The 23,353-nt window shown below is 44.0% G+C and overlaps 1 protein-coding gene across 1 annotated transcript in view; it reads right to left on the bottom strand.

Annotated features, from left to right (window-relative positions):
- Positions 1-23,353, bottom strand: part of LOC125303026 (PDZ domain-containing RING finger protein 4-like) — a 58,198-nt gene that overhangs the window by 10,364 nt on the left and 24,481 nt on the right. The window contains exons 2-4 of the mRNA XM_048256499.1: positions 7,826-8,079; positions 5,892-6,033; positions 1,593-1,691 (exon numbers count right to left, since the gene is read on the bottom strand). Of these exons, the coding sequence (XP_048112456.1) occupies positions 1,593-1,691; positions 5,892-6,033; positions 7,826-8,079 (495 nt within the window). The remainder of the gene's footprint in view (positions 1-1,592; positions 1,692-5,891; positions 6,034-7,825; positions 8,080-23,353) is intronic.

Raw genomic sequence — 23,353 nt, 5'->3', positions numbered from 1 at the left:
TTTTATTTTGCTGTCTCTGATTTCCCTGGGCCATTCAGCTTTCGAAATCAGGAGCCATGATTGGCTCGGCCCACAGACAGGAAGCTGAAGCATGTTGCCCTCTTTTGTGATTAATGCTACTGAGTGAAGGGGCTGGCCCATCCTTCACTGGCCAATCAATTGCTGTCTAAGGTCATTTGTTTCACTCTGTCCTGTTGGAGGAGATCTCCTGAGATCTCTTGGTGTCGGAGTGTTCCGTCTTCATAAACCTCGACCCTTCACTGTGCCCACTCACTTAAAGTGACGTGCTGCCGAGCCAGGAGGAGGAATCGGCAGTTTGCAGTCAAATAATGAGCCGCGTGTCTGCTGCCATCCAGTCAATGGAGAGGCTTGTTTGTCTGCGGCTACATCATTAACAGTATCTATATAACATCACCAGCGCTGCTCTGGACGGGTAGAGACATGCAGTGGTTAGGGCACCCTGTCCTATTCAAAGCAAATAAGGGAATAATCATATTTGAAAGTATTTACTTGGAATAAGTTATTTTCCAACTCATTTTATGAATGCTGTTTGTTAAGTTTTCCATTGAAAGTTGTCAATAGCAAGGCAGGATGCAATAACTAAAGAGGCAGTCTGTGCAGAGACGCATATTAATGAGCCCATAACCACTCATTCATGACGAATATCAATATGCTGAGCATGTCCCTGTAGCCAAACTGCGGCGCTCGGAGCTAATTTAGCTGACTTGGAGAGCAGGCTAGGGTGGGGTGAGGATAGCACTCTGTGTTTTTGACAAGTGAAAGAGAAGACTCTTAGACTGATAGCGCACCAGGCGAGAAAAGCGGTCATCAAAACATTTTCATTATTCATCATCAGTGCACGATATAATGAGTGTTGCTACTTATGAGAAGGATGGTTTCAATCCTAATATTTTCCCTTTTAATATTCTTCCCCATGGAGAAATACATATTTTCAAACACATCCATATTCATGCAAGTATCTAGTAATGGTAAAGAAAAATAAATAAATCAAATGCCAAAACATATTTAGGCATATTTCAGTACAGTGACGGCATATTTGAATACTGTCAAAAAGGTACATTGACACATCAAAGCTCAGCATTCAGTTCCATTATGAGGAAAAGCAGATATGTTCATCATGCTAAGCCTCTCCTCTTCTTAGCACCCACTCAAACTGACTTGCTGTGTCTGAAGACTACTTCAAAAGAATCAGAGAAAAACCCTGGCTGACAGAAATACAACTCACAGGCGTACACATTTAATGAGGGGAATTACCATTTGATTTCATCAGTGCTGCTAAAAATAGCGCTGCTTGTGAGGGCTTTTGTTTGTAAACTTCTGCATTTCAGAAGAATTATTGAACATTTATATATTTAATATTCTTGGCATGAAGGGCCACCCTCCAAGCAAGACACACAGACACTAATTGACACTTCAAGGCTGACAATAAATATATATGCTTTTAGCTGGACTCTCTTTAATTCTTTCTGTCTGTCAAAGATTCCATCATAACCACCACATCATAACCATCTATTTCCAGTAATTCCAGAGTCCTGTGGTCTAGGCAGTGGATCTGCATGTGAGTTTCTCACCTCACTGACGTAGATAGCGTTGTCGTCCTCATCATCTGTCCTGTAGCACAGCGTCAGGCCAAGTTTCTCCTGACTGACCAGCCGACACAGCTCAACCTCCTGCACACACACACACACACACACACACACACAGACTCTTACTGGTGTGTTGCCGTTGGCTAGACGTCAGGGCAGGAAATGGCTTAGAAACATTAATGCCCTTTTAATGAACCCCCTTTTGCACTTTTAATGTGTTAGTTGATGTTTTAATTGTAGCCAGTAACTGCGGTGAATGCAAACAAGCCCTAAGGTAGTACACCTGCTAATGCTGTAACTTTGCAGGTACTTTGATAACTTGATTCAACTTTTGGGCATTCCCATCCGCTCTCTCATTAAAATGCATGCTTATTCTGTAAATACGTCCGTAATTATGCTAATAATCACTGATTTAATTCGGTCAGCGGGCCCTCTCTGTAGTAACCAAAGAAAACACCCATGAAATATTCATTAGCTGTCCCCGAATGGGGCTTAGGGGCTTTGCGAGATTTGTTTTGAATGCGGAGTTAAACTCTATTATGCATTGCTGCCTGGATTATATTGGTGTGCGGTGTGATCACACTTCAGGTCATTCCTGACATCTCAACATAATAGAAAATGTGCCACAGGACTCCTCTCTTCACATAAAGGGGTAAGTTCCATGCTATGCTATGCTATGCTCGGCAGGTATGGCTATGCCATGCTAGGTATGATGGCTGGGCGGGTTGGTTAACAATCGCGAGGAGACGAGTCAGGAACAAAGAGGAAGGTGAGAAGACCCGAGGCCGGCATTTCTGGGAGCTAGAAAAGGGGGACAAATACCAAAGGAAGAGGAAGAAAGTACATAGAGGGGAACCCACGCTGTCAGGCTTTTTACACACTCCACCTGACAAGCCCTCACATCTTTAATTGAGTGTGTGTGGAGCTACAGTAGCGTGAGCTCTGGCCTGTCACAGCCAATCTCACACACACACACACACACACACACACACACACACACACACACACACACACACACAGCACACACAGGTGAAGTGGACAGACACACAGTTTGGGAGGCAAAACTGCATCCCAAACAACAAACAACAACAAACAACACCTCCAATAACAAGATGAAGGCAACACCTCCAATAACAAGATGAACATCCCAAACAACACCTCCAATAACAAGATGAAGGCAAGCCACAGTGAAACAACACCTCCAATAACAAGATGAAGGCAACACCTCCAATAACAAGATGAACATCCAAAACAACACCTCCAATAACAAGATGAACATCCCAAACAACACCTCCAATAAAAGATGAAGGCAAGCCACAATGAAACAACACCTCCAATAACAAGATGAACATCCCAAACAACACCTCCAATAACAAGATGAACATCCCAAACAACACCTCCAATAACAAGATGAAGGCAAGCCACAGTGAAACAACACCTCCAATAACAAGATGAACATCCCAAAAAAACACCTCCAATAACAAGATGAAGGCAAGCCACAGTGAAAGCTGCTGGAAGAACAGTGTCAAGGTGTAATCACTACCTAATTCTCTGTTGATGTTTATCATATTCATATTAATTACATGAAATATGATACAACATTGCAGACGTTGAACAGCTGGCTATTTAAAATTACAATACACTGCAGTCAAAAAAATAAAAGTCTTTACGATGGAGAGGCAATTCATTACCTTGGAAAGTCCGGACAGCAGATATTACAGAGCAATTAGCAATGCAAGAGCAATGCAACAGAACAATTAGCAATGCAAACAAATGACATCACCAGAGCAGTAAAATCTTAAAGAGAGGGAGTCTTTTCCTGCCTTATTCCTTGAGTGTTGGGTATGAATCTATTAGTAGTTGCACAGCAGTGATGAAATATCTTGATCGAGTTCTCTACTGTCTATCTGACATGCTCAACATCTTCTCTCTCTGAGGCAGGAGCTGTTAAAGCTGAAGCTCTGGCTGCTGCTCTTCTCTCCCTAACACCCCCATACACACACACACACACACCAGATATTCCATTTTACAGGCGAGCTCTTGGCCTCTCAGGCGGGAGATTGCATCGGCATCAGGAGAGTAGAGGCTGACAGTAAATTAACGACTGCGATGGCGAGATTAGCCAAGATGGCCGCCCACCGTCCGTGCGCGCAGGGTACTGTCATAATAATCGTGCCTTTGATTGCCGGTAATTGAAAAATCAGCCTCAAAAGAGAGACTGTGGATAATGACGGGGAGGCAGAGCCATTGTACAACCATGCTGATACACACATGCACACACACACACACACACACAAAACAAACATACACACACACACACAAAACAAACACACACACACACACACACACACACACACACACACACACAAAACAAAACACACACACACACAAAACAAAACAAAAAAACACTTGAAGTGGATGGAGAGACATTCAGTGATGAAGTAAGCCTCTGATAGCAGTCACATGTGACAGCTCCCAGAACACCTCCATTGGTACTTCACATAATTAAAGGAAGTGAGTGAATGTAGGCTTTCCATCCCATTGCATAAAAACGGTGACAATGAAGTGATTTGAGTGTTAGCGGGTGGCCTCTCCTCCACTCTTCTTTCATCTTGTCTTGACAATTCTTCCCCTCCCCTCATGTCAGTTTGCAGTACTGCGCTCTGTGGGAACTGTGGGAATGTTGGGAGGCTCTATTGACGTATATAAATACTCTTTATCTTTGTATAGTAAATGGAGTCGTGTTGAGGGGTTGGGGGGGGGAGGGTGGATAAGCCCTCCATGCATGAAATAAAAAGAGCAAACACAATGTAACGAGATTAGTTAATAGAAATGAGGCATGCAGCGCCCGTTTAATATATTACATTGGCGCCGACTTAATGCCAGACAAACGCAGGCGGATGTGCAAATCTCCTCAGAGGTAGAGGAGTGTGAGGGTGCGCGGGTGGAGGGAGAGGAGTGTGAGGGCGCCTGGGTGGAGGTAGAGGAGTGTGAGGGCGCCTGGGTGGAGGTAGAGGAGTGTGAGGGCGCCTGGGTGGAGGGAGAGGAGTGTGAGGGCGCCTGGGTGGAGGTAGAGGAGTGTGAGGGCGCGCGGGTGGAGGGGGAATTCAAATGAAACAAAAGCGAAAGAGAAAGAGGTAATCAGCATCCGTCACAGTGAACCGGCTCTTCAACGGCTCGGAAATAAAGGAGATCGGTTTTTGGCCTCTGGTGCAGGCTGCCGGAGCCGATTTACCCCAGTGTCAGTTTATCATCCACGGCAGCCTGATCTGCATCTTGGGGAGTAGTGGAGGTGGTGGGGGCTGGGGTGGAGAGAGAGAGAGACGACTACGCCGACTAATGATATCATCTGTCAGAGTAACCCTGTGCCAGCGTCGGCATTGGTGAGTTAACTCGGCGCAAATGAAGATGCAAGTGGGGATCATTCTGCTGGGCTTCCCAGAGGAGTGCCACTGTTCATCTGCCCAATGCTGCCTCTTGCACCTAACAGGCACCCGAAAGGAAAGGGGTGCACAGTGATGGATGGACTCTGCCTTGATGGACTGTCTCCACTGTGACGAACGTCTGGATGATAAGTGATATCAGCACTGCTTAATTGATGATATCGTCATATGAAACAAGGCCAGGGCAGACCAAGGGGACGGCATATACAGACCAGAGCAGGGGGGCCCAGTGGTCAGAGGGCCCTCAGCTCACCTCATCATGCCACACCAACACTTCACAAATTTGCTCGGCACTGATATGGAGTCCTGGCCGTGACCCCTCATCCATCAGCCACAGCCTTTGGGGGACATGCCTGGCCTGTGGAGTCAATTATAAGCAGGAGCCCTCTCCATGTGTGTGTGTGTGGGGGGGTCCATTATGTGGATGCCACGTGGAGAGGGATGTCAAGCGTTATTAATAAAGCTGACAGAGGAGAGGAGAAAGGAGAGGAGAGGAGAGGAGAGGGGAGAGAGAGAAGACAGGAGAGGGGGGAGAGGAGAGGAGAGGGGGAGAGGGGAGAGAGTAGACAGGAGGGGGGAGGAGAGGAGAGGAGAGGAGAGGGGGAGAGGAGAGGAGAGGAGAGGAGAGGGGAGAGAGAGAAGACAGGAGAGGGGGAGGGGAGAGGGAGAGAGAGGAGAGGGAGAGAGAGAGAGAAGACAGGAGAGGGGGAGAGAGAGAGAGGGGGGAGAGAGAAGAGGGGGGAGAGGAGAGGAGAGGAGAGGAGAGGGGGAGAGAGAGAAGACAGGAGAGGGGGAGAGGAGAGGGGGAGAGGGTTGGGGGAAGTGGCCGCTGGAGTCGTACCTCGTACTCAAAGTCATCCATCCTCTCGACGCCCGCCGCCACGTTTGAGAGGTACGCAGAGCCATCGTAGTACTCCTGCCCCACGTTTGAGAGGTACGCAGAGCCATCGTAGTACTCCTGCCCTGTGTGCAGAGACTGGCAACTGGGAGGAGAGACGGAGAGAGAGAGAGAGAGAGAGAGAGAGAGAGGACGGATGATGAAAGATAGTGATGGGCGGTGATGGTTTAGAGGGCTGCTCCTCTTCATCCCACTTTCTATTTGTTCTTGTACACGCCACACACACGCACACACATGCACATGCACACACGGACACGCACACACACACTCACACACACACGGACACGCACACACACAAATAGACACAAAAACACAGACAAACAAACATGTGCAGACACACCCACACAGTCTAAAGAATAAAGGATCTGTCATGTGCTTTCAGGAAGGATGTCATGAGGGTGATCAAGCTATGTCTGATTAAGCGCTGAACCGCCTCGCTGAAGATTGTTTCCAACCTTCTGAAGACTACACACAGGCATTGTTTTCACCCACCTATGAATCCTGCCTTTACTGCGGAAATGTGATGTATTGTTTATGAATCTCAAGCAGAGGAAAGAATAATCCCTGATGTGCGTTATGCTGACATTGTGGCATATAAAGGCATCCGCCCAAAAGAGAGCCACATATGGATTTATATTACTTGAAAAATAACCCAGTCCACCAATAAAGCTGCTCGTGTAAATGTCAAAATGGTTTATTTTTTGGGGCTACAATATGGCATATTATGCTTTCTTCGGGACACGTGGGTCTAAATAGAATACAATTACATAGTTTTATGATCTGTGCTCCAACAAGGGGAACGACTGACATTTGTTGCAACTATAAAACGAGTCCTGTCTTGGCTGTGGCACCTGAACACAGATGAAGACTCAAAAATGTGTGTGTTTTATGGGACACGTTGATTACATTTGTTTCTGGTCCTCGGGCGAACAGTATATTTCCAAACAATGAAGCGCCATGTTGGTTCTTTTTATTAGTCCATTTGATTTTAATCACCCTGTAAACCCTCTGTTAAGCCAAATGGTTATTCCAAACGGCAACGATTAAGACGTCCCTGGGATGGGTTCAGAGATTGAAAAATAAAACCGCTAGACATTACCTCCAAATACAGCACTTAGCCTCAGGCCTGGAGGAATGCTACTCTGAAACTCAATTTAATTTTGTTTGATCTGAACCTATTAAAGGTTTGAAGTGTTTAAGAATATCCAACACAATTAGGTCAAAGAAAAAACATACTGTCAGCCAAACAGATAGAAGCCAACAGTGGATACTCCATTAAAGTGGACAAGTGACACATTTTAAACAATTAATTATTTGTGTGTCACAGTATGCTTTTAATTACCCACTTACAATACTCCTTTTCTGTGAGATGAGTCTCAATTAACTTCACAGCTTCAACTAGGAAATCCTCTGCATATCTAATGTCATCTTGCTGACTTCCCCTGGGCTGAAACCCACTTATTTCTCATGCTAAACTTTATCTTGTTCACAGTTTGCCTCTCCTTTGAGATAGATTTGAGAACATGCATAACGGTGGCTTATAAAAAGAAAAGAGAAGAAAAGAGGAGAAAAACAAAGGAGTGCTTTGGCTCTTTGTTGTTTTCCAAGAATCCCCAGGATGATGCCTGAAGCCTTTTTTAAATTATGAGTGCCTATTTCAAGAGTCTCCGACTTTGTGCATGATTTCAAGGATTGGGGAATTACATACAATATTCATTTTCAAGACTGGGGAATTGCTTCCATGTTCAGTTCTCAGGTTTGAAGTCACATGACAGTGCTTTGTGTTCCATTCTAATGCAGCTTCAGAATGCTTCATGTAGTTACTGTAGATGTTAGAAGTTGTGAACCAGTAGAGTTTGTATTTGTGTGCACTCTACCTGTCTGAGAGCAGGAAGGGGCAGATATCAGGCACGGGCGGTGTTGACGGGCGAAGCTTGGCCAACGCCATGATGTGCTCGAACGTGATCTCCGTCTGTGTGCACACGTCCACCAGCTGGACCTCCTGAGCGGGCCCATGGGGTCGTGCCACAGGGTTCCGTCTGAGGACCTGCACCACGATGGGGTCCTTGGCACTGCGGAAGGCCTCCACCGCCTCCTCATGGCTGGCACGAGACAGGTCCTTCCCATTGACCTGCCAGGGAGAGGGCAGAGGTTAGGACACTCATGGATGTCTCTGGGTCTAATGGCCTGGATTAGGAAAGAACTGCGACCAGAGGCGATGACAAACACAACAGATTCAAGTGCCCATATTACATTATAGAGGGTAAACACTTCACTTAAAGGTAAACACTTCAGATCCAGTGCTGTTTGTTTATTAATGTTTGTCATGTATTGTGACAATACACAAACAATTGTCTTCAAAAGTGTTATGAAAGAGTTCTCTAGCGTATGTTACTGTAATATACATCAAAAATGAACGATTAAATAGACAACAATTCAAAAGAGTTCTCTAGTGTATGTTAATATAGAAAATGCCAAACTTGTTCATAGACTAGGGATCTGAGCCAGACGGCTGCCAATGATTCATAAGGAAAAGAGCCGTTCTCATCCGTTCTGAAAGAGCACTGAGTATCTATGTATGCAGAGAGCAAAAGCTGTCTTAAGCCACTCGTCCCCTGGGTCCAGTTTGACTTTACGGAGGTTCATTATGAAGACTGGGGTTTACATGGCTTTGCCCCCACAGGAGAATACCCCCAGCCATGAGATGACTTCCTCTGACACTTCCACGTCAGATCTCTTGCTACATTGCAACAGACCTGCTTACATTAGTGGCTCTGGCAAATTCATTCTTGCGATACACTGTTGCACTAAAAGGCTCTGTGCACACCACGCACAGCTTGTTAACTCTACGTTACTTAATCACGACATCTAATACAGCATATTCGGCACATTATAGGGACTAGGAGAACATGTAGCTCAATAATGCATGAAATACCTAATGAGACATATTGAAGGGTAAGAACAGAATGATGGGCTGCTAAATGCTAAATGCTATGGCAGAACCTGCATCATCATCATCTTTGATGGTTAGTTGGACAGAGTGCAACATTCTATTTGCTGACGGGATTTAATTTCTTCCTGCTACCTGGCCTGCCTATGGAGCACAGCTCTGGTTCATTTAGCCCAGTAATTGGATGGGAAGGAACAATAGGCATTGAATACTCCAGTGAATGGGCACTGGTGTAATGCTGCAATAGGAAGATAGTCATCTAGTTTCTAAATCTGGTCAAGCTTGCACAATTCTCTGACAGAGCTTTTAATATAGGGCTTCAGCTGGGCCAGGGCCAGGGCGTTGCTGGGGAGGAAGCCATTACATCATTTCCTGCGTTTTAATGGCCCGTGCACTTGCCACTGTGGGTGACACAGGCCTGAGAGATAAGCGGCTACCGCTACCCAACCTCTCCGTACGCTACCCAACCTCTCCGTATGCAACCCAACTACCCAACCTCTCCGTATGCAACCCAACTACCCAACCTCTCCGTACGCTACCCAACCTCTCCGTACGCTACCCAACCTCTCCGTATGCAACCCAACTACCCAACCTCTCCGTATGCAACCCAACTACCCAACCTCTCCGTATGCAACCCAACTACCCAACCTCTCCGTGATGCAACCCACTTCCAACCTCTCCGACGCTACCTACCCACGCTACCTAACCTCTCTCCAGTGCCGCTTACCCAACCTCCTCCCAGACGGCTACCCAACTAATTAACCTCCAGTGCGCTTACCCACCTCTCCAGACGCTTACCTTAACTACCCAACCTCTCCGTACGCTACCCAACCTCTCCGTACGCTACCCAACTACCCAACCTCTCCGTACGCTACCCAACCTCTCCGTACGCTACCCAACCTCTCCGTACGCTACGGCATGAGAGTGGCTTTTGTGTCTCTTCATATTGCAGCTACTTTAAATGACGTTTCTTTCACATACCAACAGGAATATGTGAGGACTGCACTGCATCTCCTAAGTAAAGACTGCACTACATGTCCTGAGTAAAGACTGCACTACATGTCCTGAGTAAAGACTGCACTACATGTCCTGAGTAAAGACTGCACTACATGTCCTGAGTAAAGACTGCACTACATGTCCTGAGTAAAGACTGCACTACATGTCCTGAGTAAAGACTGCACTACATGTCCTGAGTAAAGACTGCACTACATGTCCTGAGTAAAGACTGCACTACATGTCCTGAGTAAAGACTGCACTACAGTACATCTCCTGAGTAAAGAGAGGGTTTCCCTTTATATGATACACTGTCACTCTGAAACTCATCCAGCTTGGTGTCCTGTCAAGACCATGATTCCCCAAGACAGCAGAGGAAAGTGAGGAAACGCTGGGGCTGGTCTGTCGCCCGGCCTGTATGCTCAAGGCAGACATAATTGAGCCAGAGCGATACCTTGAGAATACAGCGACTTTTTGAGCACAAAGCCGACAATAAATAACCCACCGCAGAATGGCATCCTGGGATGCCTCCACGCCGAAGTGACCTTTGTGAAAGGCGCAGTAACATTAATCACCTGAGAGATAAAGTAGGTCGACAGTCCGCCACTGAGGGTTCGCAACACGCCAAAAGCGAGCGGCACACAGTCCCCAAACACCTGCCACTAGCCAGCATTGAAATGTATTGCACCAATCCGCACTAGTGCCTCACTGGGGTGTAAATACTGTAATTAGCTTCTGCAATCATTTTGAATCAAAGAATCACCCCAGTTCTCTTAGGCTACAAAACAGCCTCCTGGAGAACTGAGATTGCAGACAAAAGGAGCAGGGTGAGACAAATGGGACAGCCTATTGCCTACGACAGCCCAGCAAACAAAACAGATCAAATTACACAGCAGTCTGTAGCTCTCTCTCTCTCTCCATCTCTCTCTCTCCCGCTCTCTCTCTCTCTCTCCCGCTCTCTCTCCCTCTCTCTCTGGTCTTGCTGCTGCGTCTATCCTCTTATTGTCCAGTGGACACACAAGATGAAAAGGAATGAGCTACTTGAGGAAGAAAGAGGATATTTGTCCCATTGTTTAGACGAGTGCCAGATGGGCCAATTAATCCCTACTGAGAGTGTGAATATTAAGCAGCCATGCTGTGATCCATCCTGCACTGTACTCTGCTGCTAAGCGCTATACTAGTAGCATCCTGCTATCTGCTGCAGATCCTTGTGTCTAATGACGTGGTGCTGGTGGGTTGATGAACACACGCATTATCATCAAACAGCTGCGATCGGATGGGGAGGTGAGAAAGCCTACCGGAGCTAATGGAATATTTTTGGCAAATAATAGCAATAACACATCGCAGTCGCACCTTCAATTATGTTACAGTCAAAAGTGAAATATTTGAAAGTGGAGCACAAAAGCAAGGTAAGCCATTTCTATGACACGAGACAAAACCCCATTTGCATTTATTCGGTAGAAAATGAATTTCTACAAAGCATTGTGAATTAATGGCACATACCCAAGCTCATGTCCAAACCACTACACACACACAAACTATAAGACAATAATAAACAATAAACAACTGGCAAAACAGATTGGGGGAAAAAGGAACATTGAGTAAAAATACCACCACGAGCCTAACCTATGCCCATGGTGCTATATATATATTTGGCTACACACCGTTGTTCTATGGAGGAAACCTATGCCCATGGGGCTATATATATTTGGCTACACACCGTTGTTCTATGGAGGAAATGTCAGTTCAGAGTTCTAGATGGCAAAGAGGGCGTCTGAAGGAGCTCCATGTGCTTGTGTGTGTGTGTACACATTAATACGCAGCAGCTGTGCGAGAAACAGAGCATTGTTTTGAAACCAACTCCCTGGAGAAGACTTGCAGCCTATTGCACATACATACACAGAACAAAAGCCAGCCTCTGTATATTTCAGTGCTAAAGGTAAAGATGTCAGATAGTGAAATGTCACCGGCCCTGGCTGGCTCCAGACATACAGCTTGAAATTCATAATATATTGTTGAATAAATAAATATAATAATCGTTATGCCGATAGAGAGACCATTATGAGACTTCCCATTCACTCCATGAGACAATGTCTGCAGTGGAATGAAATCTTCTAGAGAGATGACCAGATGACACGCTCAGAGGACGAGATGAGACACATGAAAGGGTTCTAGGACGGGTCACAAATTGAAACATGTCAGGAAACCACACTGAGGCATCTGACCCCATCTGTGTCCAGTGCAGGTTTCTCATTGATCTGAGACACCAGCCAATTCCGGCACGGAGAGGAGAACATGGACGATGTGCACTGGAGCGGCTGGAGCGTCTGGCGAGGAAGTGGCGTAATCCTGCGGAGGATTCGGCCCCAGCGTGAGGGAAGTGGCGTAATCCTGCGGAGGATTCGGCCCCAGCGTGAGGGAAGGAGGGTAATCCTGCGGAGGATTCGGCCCCAGCGTGAGGGAAGGAGGCGACTCTATTCAGCGCTCTGATCCTCTCCTCAGGCTTCTATCTCCAGCAGGCTGCCAAGCAGTATCTCACAGCTGGGGTGCAATCGAGTACACATGCACACACACACACATGCACACACACGCTGCCGATGATTGATGCACCACAGTAAATGTGAATGGCTGCAATGTAAAAAGAATAAAGCTCCTGCATGGCGAAAAGACGCTAACACGTCATTAGCATTAAATGAACTGCTCAAGCGGGCTTTTTTTACCAAATGTGCATCAACGCTTTTGTTTTTTTAAAAAAGATGGCCCAAATGTGCATCAACAGAGCTTTGTTTGGTCATTTAAAAGATGGCCGCGCTCAAATGTGCATCAACAGAATTTTGTTTGGTCATTTAAAAGATGGCCTGCATCTGGGCATCTCCAATCCTTCAGGATGTCATAAAGCTTCAATTATATTTTGCAATATTGTTTCTGTGCAATCATTCTTCAGGTCGTTTCTCATCATGGATTTAGTGGAGACAGCGGAGGTCTCCTCCGGTGATGATGATGGAATCTGAATCCCCACTTACCACCTGCCGGCAGTGCAGTGTGCGCTAAGCAAATGGGGTAGAAATGTAAACAGAGAGCAAAAACATGCACTCAAGTGCTTTGACCTTTGACCTTAACTCCAGCACCAAACTCCCGTGGCGTGACTGACAGGTGCGGAGAGGCTCTGCGCTCGGGGGCCGGGTGTTGGGATGTAGGTCAGGGGACCTCCTGAGCAGGGCGCTCGGGGATGCTGATTACACACACACACACACCCCACACACACACACACACACACCCCACACGCAGACACCTCAGCTTAAAACTCCAGCTGAGCCGCAGGTGAGTGACAAGAGTAGAAGAGAAAAGAAAAGAGGAAAAGAGGAGAGAGGAGAGAAGAGGAGGAGAGGGGGGGAAAGGAGAGGAGAGGAGAGGAAGAGGAGAGGAGAGGGAGGAGGGAGAAGAGAGAGAGAGGAGAGGAGAGGGGAGGGGGAGAGGAGAGAGCAGAAGAGAGGAGAGGAGGAGAGGAGAAGGAGAGGGGAGAGGATGAGGAGAGGAGAAGATGAGATGGACGGTGGACAGTGGGGAGAGGAGAGGGAGCACAGAGTCACATGCCACAGACTTTATCAGGGAGAGAGTCACCCAGCTTCCTAAACAAAATGACACTCCTATACAGGTACATGAAAGGCTGCAAAACTGGGGACCATTGCTTTGGCAGTACAAAAAAGCTGTTTCCAACAAAATGATTTACAGTAAAAAATGCTACAACATTGTGCTCATCTCTGGCACTGTGTGGATCTGGACCACCAAAGCTTATTTGTTTTCCCCACTGGATAACAGGACATTTGGAGCTCTACTGGCCAAATGTGCCAGTCCTCATCCCACTCTGGGGGCACAGGGGGCTTCGCCTGTCAGCCGCTCTCTCCAAGAGGCTCTGCTGAAGTGGATGCCACTTCATGCACAACAACACAACTGTCAACTCCACCTCTGTGCACACCGAATCAATTTGCATTTCCATAAATGCAATTCCTCATCCACCATTCCGCCTACTTTCCCTCCTTAAAAAAAATGGGTAATTCCCATTCCTAGTGCTGAGCCGGAGCGATTGGAACACTCTCCTGGAGCTCACAAAGGCAGGGGTTTCCATTCACTGAGCTAAATGTCTCATTTCAATAATAAGTGTCAGGCTAAAATATGACCAACGGCCCGGTACAGTAGAGGTGCTAAGACTGCATAAATCACCTGGGGACAGATTCCCCTCTCCACCCCCACCCTCCCCAGTCTGGGCCTCTCCCAATGTTCTCAGTGCTGCTCCAGTGACACCAAACTGCGCTTAACAAAGGGGGCAGTGTGCAGTGTGGGCCACCAGGGAAATCTCACAATCCCCGACATCTCCACAAGCGCCCGCTAACAGCCAGCCTTTAGCCCACACGCTAGCAGCCAGCCTTTAGCCCACACGCTAGCAGCCAGCCTTTAGCCCACACGCTAGCAGCCTTTAGCCCACACTGCAGCTCTGGAGAACGCCGTTGCTCTCGCCCTCCAGCTATTTTGCACTTTTGGAAAACCCACTCAGTTCTGCTTCGCTTCGTGACCTTCATGTCTGACAAACAGAAGCAATTTCCCCCCCTCTCTGCTCGGCCCATGACCATGTTCACTTTGCCGACCCTGATGTCAGTCAACGTTTTTTACGGCCTACTTGCTCAGATGACTTTTCAGCCACACATATAATACACTTGCCACTCAAAGTGAACTGTTCTGTCAATAACATGTCCTGACAAAACAAAACATGCTATTTACAGATTGTAAACAAATTGAACATACATAGATGCACAGTTAGACAACAATCAGGCAGCAATTTCCCTTCTATAACCTTTGTAATGTAATAGCACAAAATATTATATATAATGCTGACTTCATATAATGCAGCACCAATGCCATCTTTACTAGATGATGAGGGAGAAACTGAAGAATCAATTTCTGATGATGAGGATGATGACTGAAGTGATTTATTATTATGAAATGTCTCCATTCAAGAAACTAATGATAAAATTGACTTACCCTAAAAAAACATGTATTTTGACCTTTTAATTGCATTTGTATCAGGTTTTAAGCCTGAGATACGGAAAAATCTCCAAATGGCGGCCATTTTGGACGCCATCTTGAATATCTTAGAGAGCACAAGGGGGATTCACAGGAACTTTTAGCATGTTTAGCATGTCATTCCTCAAGGTATTCTGAACAGATCCTGAAACATTCAGCTTGTTACTAATTTGGTGTAACCCTATTACTACTGGACTATATAGCGCAACTAGCTGATTAATATAGCTAGCTGATTAATATAGCGCAACTAGCTGATTAATATAGCACACCTAGCTGATTAATATAGCGCAACTAGCTGATTAATATACCTAGCTGATTAATATAGCATACCTAGCTGATTAATATAGCGTACCTATCTAATAGCATACCTAGCTGATTAATATAGCGTACCTAGCTGATTAATATAGCACACCTAGCTGATTAATATTAATATAGCTAGCTGATTAATATAGGGTACCTAGCTGATTAATATAGCGTACCTAGCTGGTTAATATAGCGTAGGCTACCTATCTGATTAATATAGCACACCTAGCTGATTAATATAGCTAGATGATTAATATAGGGTACCTAGCTGATTAATATAGCATACCTATCTGATTAATATAGCATACCTAGCTGATTAATATAGCGCAACTAGCTGATTAATATAGCATACCTAGCTGATTAATATAGCTAGATGATTAATATAGCGTACCTAGCTGATTAATATAGCGCAACTAGCTAGCTGATTAATATAGCTAGCTGATTAATATAGCGTACCTAGCTGATTAATATAGCTAGCTGATTAATATAGGGTACCTAGCTGGTTAATATAGCGTACCTAGCTGATTAATATAGCGTAGGCTACCTATCTGATTAATATAGCATACCTAGCTGATTAATATAGCACACCTAGCTGATTAATATAGCTAGCTGATTAATATAGGATACCTAGCTGGTTAATATAGCGTACCTAGCTGATTAATATAGCGTAGGCTACCTATCTGATTAATATAGCATACCTAGCTGATTAATATAGTGCACCTAGCTGATTAATATAGCTAGCTGATTAATATAGCACACCTAGCTGATTAATATAGCTAGCTGATTAATATAGGGTACCTAGCTGGTTAATATAGCGTACCTAGCTGATTAATATAGCGAAGCTAGCTGATATAGCATAGCTAGCTGATTAATATAGCGCACCTAGCTGGTTAATATAGCGTACCTAGCTGATTAACATAGCATAGGCTACCTAGTTGATTAATATAGCAGGCTACCTAGTTGATTAATATAGCATACCTAGCTAGGCTACCTAGTTGATTAATATAGCGCAGCTAGTTGATTAATATAGCGTACCTAGCTGATTAATATAGCGTACCTAGCTGATTAATATGGGCTTAAGAGTGGTGCTGATCCCTGGGGCTCTGGCCCATTTCAGTGGCTCCATGTTCAGAGCTCATAGACTCATTACAGCAGGATGCTGAGACACAAACTTCAAACGTACAGAGAGAGGGTCTTAGAGGAACCAACAGCACACAGCCCCTGGGACAGGGACGACATGATCAGGTGAGAGTATTTCAACAGCACTTTTAGGTCCCTCTCCGCAAAATGGTAACAAATTAGTGAGTGGAAAGATTTTGACATGACAGTCATATACTGTAGCTAAAATGATCTCTAAATGTAATATCTGTACCTCATTCACATGGAATATTTGTAAAGATGTTTTTATTAAAATGGGGAGAAATGATACTCTGTGAAATTACAATTCCATTATAATGGCAATATAATGATTCAATTCTCTCTTTAAAAAATAATGACAATGGGGGAAGAGCCAAATGGTAGATTCATCAAATGAATGGTTTTCCAAAAGAATGGGAAATGTGGATGCCCATATGCTTAACAGGCATGTCAAAATAAAGGCCCTTTCAACCCATTTCTGGTAGAAACTCTGAGTATATTTAAAGAGAAGAAAGGAATAGTTTGCTGGGGACTTGCAGCCTACCACCTGTGGAAATCTGATATGAGCTGTAAAAATGCTCTGAGCGATCAGATTTGGGATTGTAAACTGATGAGACAGGGAGGGGACAACGTGAGCAGAGGCAGTTGTTCATGGAGCGCAGCGGACGTTTGCGTCTTAAGAGCTAAATCTCGGATAAATATAGGCTTTACTGAGACTGGAATTGGAGGCTGGGCCTAAGTAAGTAATTAAAGTCCCTTGAGAGACATCACAAACTAACAACCAAGCTTTTTCTTCACTCTCAGCCAATTATTTGAAATGTCTACTTCTGGAAGCTTTTCATCCTTTGAAAAAATATGAGTATCTATTTCATATCAAACATTCTCTGGCATGGTTTACTTACTCCACTTGATAGCATGGTAAATTAGATTTAAAAAGCTAGTGTCTATTTGCACCCCTGGTACAAATAGCCTTGGCCACACAGCTGAGCTATTCACACCCTGTGACGTAACAACAGCTCGCATTGCACGCACGTTGCTCGCATGCACAAAAAACATGGCGGACACATTGTTTTTTCATCAGCAGAAAGTGAAGAATTCTGAAAGGTTTTGGTACTAATGTCTGTTCAAATTAAGTTTCAGTTGGAAAAGTTGTGTTTTATTTTCATAATCTTTGTTCAGTGAATACATACATGTACAACCATCAGTTTGTTAGTTAACAGAAATTCATAGGCTCAGGCCTATGAACTATATGTTCGCCTGCAAACTCTCATCTGAGTGTGGAAGTAGATAGCTCAGTGGTTAGCGTCATGGTTTAATACGTGGGAGACCGGGGTTTGATTCCTATGTAAAGCGTTTTGGCAGAGATATATAGAAATGTAAGTGCGCATGTGTACCAACGTCCCTGCAGAGAAGACGCACAATTTGAAGAAGAAATCAGTTCTCAAACGGAAGTTTTGATTGCAACAATTCACACAGTTCACGCAGCAGGGTGTATATAGCACACATTACTATATACAGTGGGCATCGCTTTCAAATGACCACTTCATTCGCAAGATACGCCGCGGAAGCTGCGAAGCTTTAGTACCACTTTCAGCCACTGTGTGCCGCTCTGCCACTGTACATCGCGCTGCCTGTCAGTCCCTTACATAATTGTTGCGTGAGTAATCCCAGCCTACTTAATTCAATAACAAAATAAATCATGCATAATTAAACATTACCTCGATTTAGGCTACTTGGGTATGGCTTAAGGCTTGACTACCACGAAAATCGAAAATCGAAATTTGCTGTCTACATTATTGTCAGTGTTGTTAGTTAACGCAACTACGCAAATCAAAACAGTGGTGTGATAATTGAGCCAGTAGAGAAATAACTGTTCAGAATTAATCTGTAGCCTTGGGTAGGCTTCTGCAGAAAACAATGTTGTTGCCGATTTAATACTATCTGGCGGCGTTTTTAACAGGCTACATAATAGAGGCTTAGACAACTATAACCCACGTTTTGGTTTCAGAAATTAATTTTGCCTACTTCTTGACTGCAATGTAGTCAATTGACTGCTTGACATGTCATTTTATTTTTCTGTAACGATAAACAATTACATCTGCTTTATGCCGCAGAATTACATTCATATTTGGCTGACTGCAGAGCGGCGCCACTTCCCTCCCCATATTCCAATATTAAGATAGTATAAAGTGCTTTTTGTATAGGCTACTATCATAAAAAAAAATAGTTAAAACGAATAGCTATTTGCAATTTGACAAAACACTGGTCCTCATTTTGCGTAATGTGAGGACGATATGAGCCTGTTGCATTTAGTTAGATGTCCGAGTCACACATAATGTTTGAAAACCACTGGCTTGTAATCACAATAATTTAACACACGACAGTTGGATAACCTACTTCATCATGTCCCCATGCCTACATTTTTGTGAGTAGCATAGAGATCGTTAAAAAAACAATAAAGTATGGCTCTCCGTTTGGGACATCGAAAACTTTTTTAATTTTTAATAGACTACCGTCGAAGATGCTGACTTCCAAAAGCCTTCGGGATAACACGTTATCTCCACTATCATCAGTCATGCCCTTGATCAAAGTGGGGAATGAAATAAAAGTTTGATAACCACTGGCTTAACAAGTTACCTGCAGTCCAGAACACAGAATCTATTGCAATATTCTGATGATCGGGCGATGATATCGGCAAATGTTTGTTTTCCAAAGTAAGAATTTCACTTCACCATGCACCTTCGACAATACCTGGCCTACCTGGTCTCATTACAAACATTATTCTGTGTCCTAAAACTGGCATATTTTATGGCATTGTGTCATGTAAGTTCGCAAAAATCTAGAGAAATGTGTGAGGTGGTCAGCGGGGGACAATTGAGACACACATTGATTGTGTTATTACTTGAACATTCCCACACTATCCACAGCTGTGGTAGGCCTACCAGGGCAGGAGGATTACTGTCAGCGCCCAGGCTTTATATAAAATTCTTCAACAGAAGGCCTCGAATGTTGTCTTGTTTGTGGAGCTTTGCTTCGGCTTCTGTAATTCGCTTCATTGAAAATGAGGGCTTCCCTCAATGACCCTCAGAATAAATAAAGGTTGAATGAATGAATGAATGCAGGCTTGCCCAAAAATAAAGGCATGTGGTTTGCGAGCCTACAGTAAATAACAGACCCACGCCAGAATGTGCGTTATGATGCTTTTTTACGAGCAAGATGTTTTGGTACCTAAAGCAAACTGCATGTTCTTAAATAACAATGATCATCAGTAATATTCGACCATTAATTTGGGTAAATAGGCCTATGGATTGATGCAGTAGCCTACCTTTGCAACATTATTAAATTAATCTGTCACCATATCCCTAGGCTACGTTTGCAAAGGGAGAACATTTTAATTTGATTCACAATGAAACGTTACATTTCATTTCAATGTTAACAATGAGTAGTTTGTGTTGTTGTTGGTGGCGTTATTGCATCCCTTTTATGAATGCAAAATTGTTCCCTCAAGAATTGGAAGCTCCTGTTAGCATAGGCTAAGTCAAAACATTGCAACGTAAATGCCACAAAAAGCTGTTTATGAATAGGTCTTAGTGAGTTAGGAGTCCTCTCGACTTAAGCTGTCCCAGACTTAGGTGCTACTTTTAGGTCTAAAATGCTTCGCGGAATTACTTTTTGTGAAAAAATTAGGAGTCCTTAAGTTAGGAGTGACAAGCCCATTATTTTAGGAGTTGCTCCTAAATTCGCCAGTTAGGAGCTACTTTTAGCCTTGAAATTCTTTGTGAATATGGCCCTGAATAAAAAGGCCTAGCCTAAATGAATCAAGGCAAAACAAATAGCCTAGTAGCCCAATGAAACATCCGGATTGATGTAGTATCTTGTAACATTATTAAATTATTCTGTTACTATGCCTACGCGTTTTGCAAAGAGAACATTTTAATTTGATTCACAATAATGTTACATTTAATTTACATGTTGACAATGATTAGCCTAGTTTTGGTTGTTGTTGGCGGCGTTATTGCATGTTGATTATGCCTACAATGCAAAAATTGCTTCCCTCGATTGGAAGCTCCTGTAGCTGCATAGGATTTCAAAACCGCAGGTTTTGTGAATAGGTCTGTGAGTAAGGAGTCCTCTTGACTTCTTTTAAACTGTCAGAGGTGGGAAGGTGTGATTTTTGGGAAGGGCCGGATTAACTGGGCACAATTGTTCGATGGCCCCTTCCCCAGCCAAAGTGAATCGGGTGGTTAGTTAATAGGCCCTATCGTGAAGATTTTTCCTGCCATCTAAGGCACGAGCGCATCTGTGAGGCCAAGCCTCACCAAGTAGCTTCGTTTGTTTACAACTAACATTCCATTTAATTAAACTGTTTTTATAGGCTATGCCGAAATAGTTTTCAACATTTTGAATATTAGTGTCGGGTGAATTGAAATGTTCTCAAAGTAGCCTTATGGCTGAAAGCTGCTTGGGACCCCCGTCAAGCAATATAACCATACAAACGCTTAAGGAGTAATTTTGGCTTTGTCAGAACTGAAGAGCTGTGGACGGCAGGGCACGGTATGCCTAATGAAAAATAAATTAACGCAACGCAACACAACACAACACAGACCAGACCCTTCTTCTGGCGTCAGTCACTGACATGAACGAAACACAGAACCCGCTTCTCTCACGGCAGTCACTGACAGTAACCTAGAATAAATGCATGGGGAAAACACTTCCCATGACAAAACATTATCGTAAAACACTGAAAGTTAATATTTTGTCACTAGCAACATTCATCTGTCCTTTGTCAAATGTATTATGTTCCAAGTACCCTATGCGTAATTCTGCTTCATAAAGTTGAACAAATACATTTGCTTATTTCATGAAAATATAAATAGCCAGTCTACAGTGCAGAGTTGGTAAGTTATGGTAGGCCAATTTGCAGTGAACATACAAAGAGGGGAAATTATTTCTCTTGCAGCTGAGTAGCCCTCAGGTGCGCACGAGACATAAGGCCGAACATGCAAGCGCCAATGAATCGTGCTCTCACGGCAATCGCGCCGTTAAACTTAAATAGGTTAACATCACTCTAAGTTCGCCTTCAAGCAAGGAAAACGATGATTTGAAGACATCTGTTTCGTTGGAAGGGCAAGGGGTAGCAACAGGGCAACACAGAGACAGGCCCGATGGCAGGGCTGTTATGAGAGTATTCAAATATAGGATATTCTACGGAAAACATTAAAACGGCAAGACAGCGGGGGAAAGTTAAAATAATGATAAACACGGAAAAAGTTGGCATGCATTGTTTCGGTCCCCGTGCACAGGGATTATTTGTCATACTATTAATCACATATGATTATTTGTGAAATTGTGCAAACAGGCGCAACACATTTGAAAAGGAAGGACTGGTAGCATGCAAGCTCACGGGAAAGATTGATTTAAGAATGTTATCACAAAGTGTGTGGTTGTGGCGCGGCGGAAGACAATTGGCAGGAGGGTCGTGTTTTTTAACAATTTGCCGGAGGATCATTGAACAATTTCTAGCAGGCAAGAGAGGGTCATGCAACTTCTAACCGAAGCACTCAAAATTCCTCCCGGTGGCCCCTTCCAATAAATAAATAACGATCAGTCCCTAGATTGCTGCTGGGCTATATGTCTTGGTTCTGTTAACAACTTATTGTCAAACGATAGCCTATCTCGCGGTTGCATCCATTACAAACAAACATGCAATGTGAACGTTCAGATTGGGGAGAGCACTAAATGCTCTACCGAATAAGCACGAAGTCAAACCTTTAAATGAAAACACTCTTTAATAATCCAAAAATAAACCGCTAATGAAGTAAACTTGTGACCACTAAAAATCGTTTATCGCTCGTAACTCCGTGATACCAGGACGGGAACAGGAAGGCATTTATTGAGCAACGGAGGTTAATATGCTCCATGTTTTGTCCAAATGATGACTGTCTATCATCGTTGCACTCGGAGAAAACGGAATGTTTCATTCGCCCCGCTTTCAATCGTCCCGGTTAAAATCTACTCAAAATCCAGATAGAACCTTTTTATTATTCTAAGGTAGCGAAATAGCGCCAGCATGATTCATGCCCAATTAATTCCCCTGTTAAAGTGTTCGCCTTTGTAGTTTGGTTTCGCGGATAGCCTATGATAAACGGCTTATGGCCAAATATGTGAAAACGTTAAAATACAGTAGGCTATAAACCCGAAAAGTTGGACAGTGATTTTTTAATCAATCACTTTGAGGGTCATAGAAAATGTATTGGCGCAGGGAGGGTCACGTTTTGACTAATGCTCCCAAACTCCTCCGGGTAGCCCCTTAAATAAATAACGAAACAGTCCCTAATGAAGTAAACCGGTGACCATCAAAAATCGTTTATCGCCTGTAGGCGTAACTCCATTGATAACAGGACGTAATAGGAAGGCATTTGGCTGAGCAAACGGAGGTTAATACTCCATATTTTGTCCAAATGATGACTGTCTATCATCGTTGCACTCGAGAAAACCAGAATGTTTAATTTGTCGTTTCAATCGGGTCCTGGTTGTACCTACTCCAAAACGCAGATAGAAACCATTATTCTAAAGGTAGCGAAATAGCGTTCCAGCATGATTCATGCCCAATTAATTCCCCTGTTAAAGTGTTAAGCCTTTGTAGTTTGGTTTATTGATAGCCTGGCGATAAACGGCTTATGGCCAAATATGTGAAAAACGTTAAAATACAGTAGGCTTATAAACCCGAAAAAGTTGACAGTGATTTTCATAATCACTTTGGAGGGTCATAGAAAATGTATTGTTGGCTGGTGGGAGGGTCACGCCTTTTTGGACTAATGCTCCCCAAACTCCTCCGTAGCCCCTTAAATAAATAACGAACAGTCCCTAATGAAGTAAACTGGTGACCATCAAAAATCGTTTATATCGCCTGTAGGCCTAACTCCGATAACAGGGCGAACAG

This window comes from Alosa alosa, chromosome 11, assembly GCF_017589495.1.
Source record: "Alosa alosa isolate M-15738 ecotype Scorff River chromosome 11, AALO_Geno_1.1, whole genome shotgun sequence".
In the NCBI taxonomy this organism is placed as follows: Eukaryota; Metazoa; Chordata; class Actinopteri; order Clupeiformes; family Clupeidae; genus Alosa; species Alosa alosa.
The sequence above is the reverse complement of the archived record's forward strand: the minus strand, read 5'-3'. Positions and strand labels throughout refer to the sequence as shown.